Consider the following 8,050-nt stretch of genomic DNA (forward strand, 5'->3'; position numbering starts at 1 on the left):
TGTCTGTCATACGTATTTGTCTTCATCTAAATAAGAATACAATTTACAGATGGTGTTGGTTAGTTCTTAAAATTCAACTAAACCCCGCGAAAACCAAACCATAATAGTTTTGGTATATTTTGGGCGATACGACATTGACAAACGTGTGAACAGTTACATATTGTCACGATAGTTTAAAATATGCACTTTTGCTGCCAGTAAATCCATGCACGTGTACAGGCGCTGTAATGCTGGATTAAAATATTGCAATTATAATAAAACACCGTATTATAATAAATACATTTTTTTTATTTACTGGGTTTTTCAGACAATTTTGAAATTAAACAATTTAAAAAACACATAACAAATCGTAATGTCTAATATTACTGCGTACATTTGAATATCAAAATTATACACAGTACGATATTTAATTTAAACAACAGAATATCGAATCTTACGGACATTCGTAATTACCGATATACTGTAACACTTTTATCGACAGTGCCCAGACACGTAAATTCAATTACACAGTACGTACACGAAAGATAGATGAAGGTCTCCCCAAACCATTGATATACTACTGGATGAATCTATGCTTCTTAAAATGACGCCCGATTTTCAGCGACTCGGCCAGTGTTAAAACTTACTGTTTTAATATCAGCGGACTTAACTCGATATAAGCTCACTTAATATTTGTCTCGAAAACGACCTGGCAATAATTATGAGTAAGCCCGATCTAGCTTACATCTTACTCTAACTAATAGTCAGCGCATGACGACTTGCTCTGTCCGCTCAGACATGAATTTTTGGTAGCTTGCAAGCTTTGGGTTGCAGCACCGTTAGGGTCACTATTCCAAGAACGCAAATTTAGTTTTACAGCCAGGGCAATACGGGTGAAATTCGGGAATCCATGTTAACGGTCTTAACGCATTATACCTACAAGGAAATATTATAAGACGATATTCGTAATATCTTCTTTTTTCTTTTGTGGTACATTTTTAAAATGACACTTGTATGGCAACTCCTCATCTAGTAGTATATCAATGCCCCAAACTGATATGAAATTATGACATTAGGCAATTTAAATTTCTAGTGACGAAATGTTCGTAATTTTATATTAATATTGTCATGTAACTATAATAGCACGTATGTGTTTAGTTTCGCATCGATTTACGGAGACCTCCGCGTAACAATCGTGGAGTTTGGATATCCTGCAGTCTCACTTGGCCTTTCCTTGGGCCGCCACGGCTTCCATGGCCTTCTTGACAGTCTCCTCGTCACCGAGGAACTGCATGGAGACTACGGGCTTCATGTTCTCATCCAGCTCGTATACGAAGGGGATTCCAGTAGGGAGATTCAGCTCCATGATAGCTGCGTCAGACATGTCTGGAGGAATAGACAAAAGATTGGTTGAAATCAGGCCAAATGAATTATTGTAATAGATTTTTGGGTTTCCACCGTGTGTACTACTTCCTTCTTCCCTCGACGTTTCGGGCTCGTTGTAGAGGCGATTATCAAGAGATGATCTCTAAAAGAAGGAAGAAGCACACACAGTGGAAACCCAAAAATCTATTACGGTAAAAAACAACCGTGAAAGTCTCAAACATTATAAGGCAAAGGAAACTTTTTACAGGCAGTACAGCTAAATCACCGGTAGAGTAACACAAGTAAAATGAAATTTCATCATGCGAATGTTTTACGTTGACGTTACGATTATTTATCTAAAATCTATTGATTGTTTTAAATTTACCACATTTGGCAGCACTGGCATGTTTTATATTAACGTTCAACAATTTGAATAATATTTTTATTGATTTGCCCTTAGCAATATGTCTGTACTTTTAAAAGAATCAAACTCATTACCTGATACATTGAGTACAATGAAAAAATTAGCCAACCACTTAGGATGAAGATTTATGACTATGAATAACTATGTATGAATTATTTCAAATCAATAGTAAACATTGTCTTAATAATGGTTTGACTGAAAGATATGCGAATTTCTTTTATAAACCCAATTTTTTTCAAGATCTTTGCATATAATTTTACACATTTGTAGAAAAAGGTTCTGATCATCACTGAACTCAATAGACTTCCGGCTTCGGACGGTTACTACCAAAAGTTGGTTGGGTACAAACGGGAACAACCGTTGCGCAACCCTAACTAACAGAGATTTGATAACATTAGACAGAAACTACTAATCAGAAGGCGCAATCGCTGTAATAAAAAATAAGACGAATCAATCGACATTTCGATTTTAAAACTCCATGCAACTGGGCCAATTTAGTGATGGACTGTATTCTGCCAAAAGTTGGTAAGTCTCGAAATCATGTTATGGAGTAATTGCAATTTAAAGTTAGATATGCCGTCTAAAATCAGGCATAACGCTGATATCTTCTGCTTTATATGCACATTCTATATATCGGATGACCTTAATTTTTTTTCTAGATAATATAAAGACACAATCCGTTGTTAACTCTAAATACCTAAATTATCGACTTAACAACTTTTGGTAAAACAAGTGTAAATAGTTTTCCTCAAATACTCACCATCTAAATGCTTTACGATTCCTCTTAAACTATTTCCGTGAGCAGCGATGATGATTTTCTTTCCTGCTTTCATCTAAAAAGCAGAAAAAAAACATGTCAAAATTACCCTAAAATCGGTAGATATGACATTTTAGCGGTAACTTATTATTAGTATCACAGGACCATTATAATTTCGAAGCAGTTCATCAAATCCAAACTGCTGATTGTGTTGTAATTTTATTGTGCTACAATTAAGATGGATTTCGAGTCACCTTTTCCTTTTCGCATAGCAAACGTTTACTCACTAAAACAAAATATGTATCTTTTGAATGATATTTTCGTGAACAGTAAATAGGTAGGTACATTATCAGATGTTCAAAAATTATTTAAAAAACATATCGAAGAAATAAAAGCGATAATCACATGTTTTTTTATACCTACAATATCGTAACAATATTTAACTATCATAGTCACCTGCGGGATGATGACGTCATTCCAGTAAGGCAGGGTGCGCTCGATGGTGAGCTTTAGACTCTCGCAAGTGGGAAACTCTTCCGGCTTGAGGCAGTCGGCGTAGCGGGGATCCTTCACAATGACGTCGTAGTATGGGTGGTCAGGTTTCATCTCTGGGGGCGGCACATCAAAGCTGCGACGCCAGATGTGAACCTGAAATCATATGGTTACCCTTTATAACAATGCGCTACAAACATTGGGCTTCGTCTTCGTCTTGTGTACTTCCCGGGTCTTTTCGGGTGTTAACGGTATTAAAATTTATGATTCCTTAGTATTGTTTGGACCCCACGTGAGTTGAAGTACAGCCTTATGGTGATGAAGGTTCGAAAGAAATTTTTGAGACTCCTTTACGTGAGGCTGTATGGACACTATCCATAGCTTAATAATTACGGACTTTTTCTTAGGCATACTCACATACTATAGTCTAAAAGCTAAACGAGATCTTTATTTGGATTCGTATTTTTTCCAATTTATATAATGTGTAAATGAGAACTCTGCCATTCTTAATAGTTTTGTCCTGCGTGTTCCTGACAATTATCTTAATAATCGTAGGGCATCAGTTGCTTGTTCTCCCAAGGTGCAGAACTAACCTGCAACTACTACTAACTGTTTCCAACATTTTCATTGATGAATATTTATTCCACTTGTATGAGGTAACTTCAGATGGACCTATTTTTATTGATTCTAAAATAGTATATTTTTATAATTCTTGTATATATTCTTCTTATCAGACTGTATTGTGTTTAAACAGTTATAATACGCGTCCATATAAAAAAATAGCCGGAATCATTGATATCATTAAACGCTTCTTCATCTGACCCTCGAATAGACTACAACAGACACTAACAAGTACATATTTAGTAAAATATAATTTGCACCTATGTAAATTTATCCTGTCATTGTTTTCGGGGCAAAGGGAAACCCTTTATATTTAAATCAGGGGTAGTCAACCTGGTCCCTACCGCCCACTAGTGGGCGTTCCAGCTTTCATGGTGGGCGGTAGAGGTTTTAAAAACATTTTCATTATGCATCAGCCTCAGTGATCTCATTAATAATTTATTTAATTAAATGTAATTTCATTAGACTTCATGCTTCTATGTATGGAAAGTATGTATAAATAAAAAGATAGATTTAACTACAGTAAGTTGTTTTATAAAGATTTATTCTGCACACTTAGCAAAAGTCTAACATAAAGTATTTGGTAAGTAATTATTATTATATGCTTTAACTTGCTGTAACTCTGCTTTATAAATTTTATAAGTAAAGTTACTTCCCTACTTCATAAATCACCATTACTGTGGAACCGGTGGACCAGTGATGCCAACCGTACTATAATTATTATAGTACAATACTATAATTTTAGTTCTGCGAAAAATGTTAAATACTATAATTTTACGCCAAATATACCAAAATAATATAATTTTAAAGGATTCAAGACGAAAAATGTTCCTGTACTATTGTACATAAAAACGCCTTTGTACTATAATCAGCATAGAAAAAGATGGCAACACTGCGGTGGACGGTTAGAAAATTTTACTACTAACAGAGATACAAAAGTGGGCGGTAGGTACAAAAAGGTTTACTACCCCTGATTTAAATTAATATATCGAAATGTGTAAAAAATAGTATGTATTTCTGTTCTAATGTTTTAATGATCCAATCTCTTTGCAAATAAAAACATTTGGCGGGTTGCCAACTGCGTGGAATTTGTTGTTATTTAAATATACCAACCCCTCGAATTGAAATCATGCTCGGTGGCCACCTGCCAAGTGGAAGGTAACCGGAGGAGAGGAGGTTACATTACATAGCGTATTAAAATTCATACAACTGTGATAAATGGTCAATCCAGAAAAGATTATTAATTCGAAACCAATAAAAACAGACTAATCTTTTTTCGGTGTTACCACACAGTCAAACCTCGATTTAACGGACAAAATTTCCTGTCCTAATTCCGCTTATAAATATTCAGCGCACGATTACCACCTGATCAAACAGCATTTCACGTAGTAATTTATTCTATTATCACGTGGCATGACTTTCTACCGCAGTTTTAACGCTTCATGGCCGATGTTTCGAGATGTAAACAGGGTTTTTATTAACCTTTTCTATGCCTCACGATATTACTATGGCAGCATCTGACAGGCCGCAGATTTTTAACGACACACGTTGAACGTAGACCGAAGCTCTTATTATAATCGCTGTAATATCGTTAATTTTTGGCTTAGTATTTCATAATTATTCAAACAGATGTCAGTGTGTTTATTTTTTTAGATTATGCAAATCAATCGACAGAGGCTAGTAATTTGAGTTTAAAGTCAGACGAGATAACTGGCAAAATTTGTGCATGTACCTTGTCAATCACGGCCTGATAGAGCGAGAAAACTCACTGAAGGCATAGAACCGGTTAACATTGTTCCATTACAATTGAACTATCCAATTTTATTTAGGTATGGTCCCAATATTGAAGCTCAATTTGATATAGATAAAAAGGATAAGTTATAAAAATCTATGTTTTTTAAAATAAATATAAAAAATATTAAAACTATGAATTAGTCAAAAATCTCTTAGGCGATGCTTAGAAAACTTAATAAACTAAATTTTAATAATGAATATGACCATTAAATATATGTAATAATAACATGGGATTCGATTCAACAAATTCACATTTTATTACATTTTTTACAATACCTAATTGTAAGTTTATCTTTGACTTAAATAAAAAAAAATTTCTCTATTGTTTTCAGATACATATTATTTATTATTAAACACAGTTGAAATTGTAAATTATCAAAAAAATGTAAATTGCAAGCTTCCTATTTTTCCGCTAGGTGCCTCTGGTAGGTGAAAGACATCGCCGTAAATGTTTTGAGTAATCTAATACAAAAAATTCACATTACTCCATCTATTATAGCAGTTCGATCTCTTCGACTATAATAGAGTTACCACGCATCAATGACAGTTATATTAATAATTGACAAAAACTAAAACTATTGAATTTTATTATTGATGATATTGACCTGCTCCTCTCCATACTTGGCGGAGGTCTCGGCTTTGTTGAGGCCGGTCAGTCCTCCGTAGTGACGCTCGTTGAGCCTCCAGGTGCGCTCCGTCGGAATTCCCGACTGGCCGGACTCAGACAACGCCGACTCCAAGGTCCGCTGAGCCCTCGTCAGGACAGACGTGTGCGCCACATCGAACTTGAGACCTGCCGCCAGCAACGCTTTTCCGGCCGCTAACGCTTCAGCCTTGCCTGGACAAATAACATACTGCATTTTAATTAACTATTTCTTTTATTCAACGAATAATTCACAAGATTTAAGAATGTACCATTCTAATTATTGAACATACATAATATTGAAAAAATCCCCCGCGATGAACGGGGGGGGATGTATGTTAAGAATATAAAACATGTTGTGAGCGCTTTGTTCCGGACTTGATATCCAGGAGGAGAAGACTGGACCGTCTGTCTGCCAGAGCTACCGTGATGATTGTTAAGCTCTATAATACCGTATCATTAATTAAATATTTTATTATTAGAGCGCATACGCACTTGTTCGTTTTTTGTATTCAAATCGTTTTTTGTATGAAAAGTGCCTACACCATACGCACTACATCTCGGCAGTTTGGCTACCGCAGCGGTTGTCATGCACAGCGCGGCCTGCCCGCGGTCTACCGCACCACGGAGCGCTACACACTAGGCGGATAAACAGCGGTTGACCGCATGAGTGATCACACGTAGTGTTTTTGTTAAAAACTTATTCCGATATGGATTTCGATGCGGAAAATTTATACACGATGTAAAAAAATGCCCTTGCATAATTAAATGAGTACTAATAAACAAGAAAAATTATAGTAAAGCAGTGGTTCCTAAATGAAGGCCCAAATATTTTATTTCCGAAATTAATATTAAATGAGTGAACTAACAAACAAGAAGGTGAAAAAAACATTTAAATCTCCGATGAGTTTTATTTTATAACCATTCTCAGTTAATTCGCCCCTCCTGCAAGTGTTCTAGTTAAAATACTGTTCAGACAGTTATTTATAATTTGATCTATCTGGGTTCTCAAACATCCTGAGATACCTAACAGAACTCCAAGATAAGTCACATTCATTTTGAAACTGACTGCGGCTAGCCACTAACGTAACCGCGTCAGCCGCCTTGCGGATAACCGCGACTCCTGGCTAGCCGCAAGGCGACTAATTAAATTAAATAGTGTCATACAGTATTTTGATTTAGAGTTCATTATTGCCGCGGTATGTAGTCGGGCATGCTGCGCTCCCTCCACCTTTGCGTTGCCGTGTTGGGCTAAGGCTTCCCGATGAAGCCGTTCCCTAACAATGTGACCAATGACAGCACAAATTGCTTTATCGGTTTGGGCATATTTCTGTATACAGTGACAATCTACCAGTGAATCAATGTTTTACTTTTACATTATCAGTTGTTATCTATGCCCTCACACTGGGTTAAAATGAGGAAAAGTATGGATTATATTATTAAAATGAATTATTAGCATATTCCTTTATGACACTTCTAGATCTACATGAGTCAGAACACGTACGGAGATAAAATGTACAGAAAACCAAAATGGGATGAAATAAACTTCATAATAATTACCTTTCTCGCTGAGCTCTGCGTCGAACCAGCCGCAAAACTGATTCTTTTGATTCCATTCGCTCTCTCCATGGCGAACCATAACAACCTTGTATTTGGCCATTATAAAAAATAGTTTTCAAATCTCACACGAGAAAAAGCAGGACTAGCCGGTAGTGGTCTTGCAAAAATCTGCTCGGATTTTGGAATAAGTTCTGACTTCTCTGACCTCTAAATTCAGAAGGTCGTCCAGTGCTGCCATCTATTCTACACGATCATGCCATTATCTTTTTTCAAATAAATAAAATTAAAAAAATTAAGTATATCTGTGAAAAAATATAGTTCACGTTATCGTTTTATCTTATGATTTCGTCTCTCATTCAATTTCAATACCTACCTTACATTTTCGAGCGACAAATCGAAAACTTTCTCATCAAAA

At 35.8% G+C, this 8,050-nt stretch overlaps 1 protein-coding gene across 1 annotated transcript; it reads right to left on the reverse strand.

The window, feature by feature from the left end:
* Positions 1–267: 267 nt before the first annotated feature.
* LOC147069858 (phosphoglycerate mutase 2-like) lies at positions 268–7,837 on the reverse strand. The gene is made up of 5 exons (XM_085950210.1): positions 7,636–7,837; positions 6,038–6,270; positions 2,982–3,173; positions 2,529–2,601; positions 268–1,365 (listed from the first exon to the last, which is right to left on the reverse strand). The coding sequence occupies exons 1-5, from the start codon at positions 7,733–7,735 to the stop codon at positions 1,199–1,201; spliced, it is 765 nt and encodes a 254-aa protein (XP_085806336.1). The 5' UTR covers positions 7,736–7,837; the 3' UTR covers positions 268–1,198.
* Positions 7,838–8,050: the final 213 nt, after the last annotated feature.

This window comes from Rhyacophila brunnea, unplaced genomic scaffold, assembly GCF_057557595.1.
Source record: "Rhyacophila brunnea isolate RB1 unplaced genomic scaffold, BYU_Rbru_1.0 scaffold_23, whole genome shotgun sequence".
Taxonomy (NCBI): domain Eukaryota; kingdom Metazoa; phylum Arthropoda; class Insecta; order Trichoptera; family Rhyacophilidae; genus Rhyacophila; species Rhyacophila brunnea.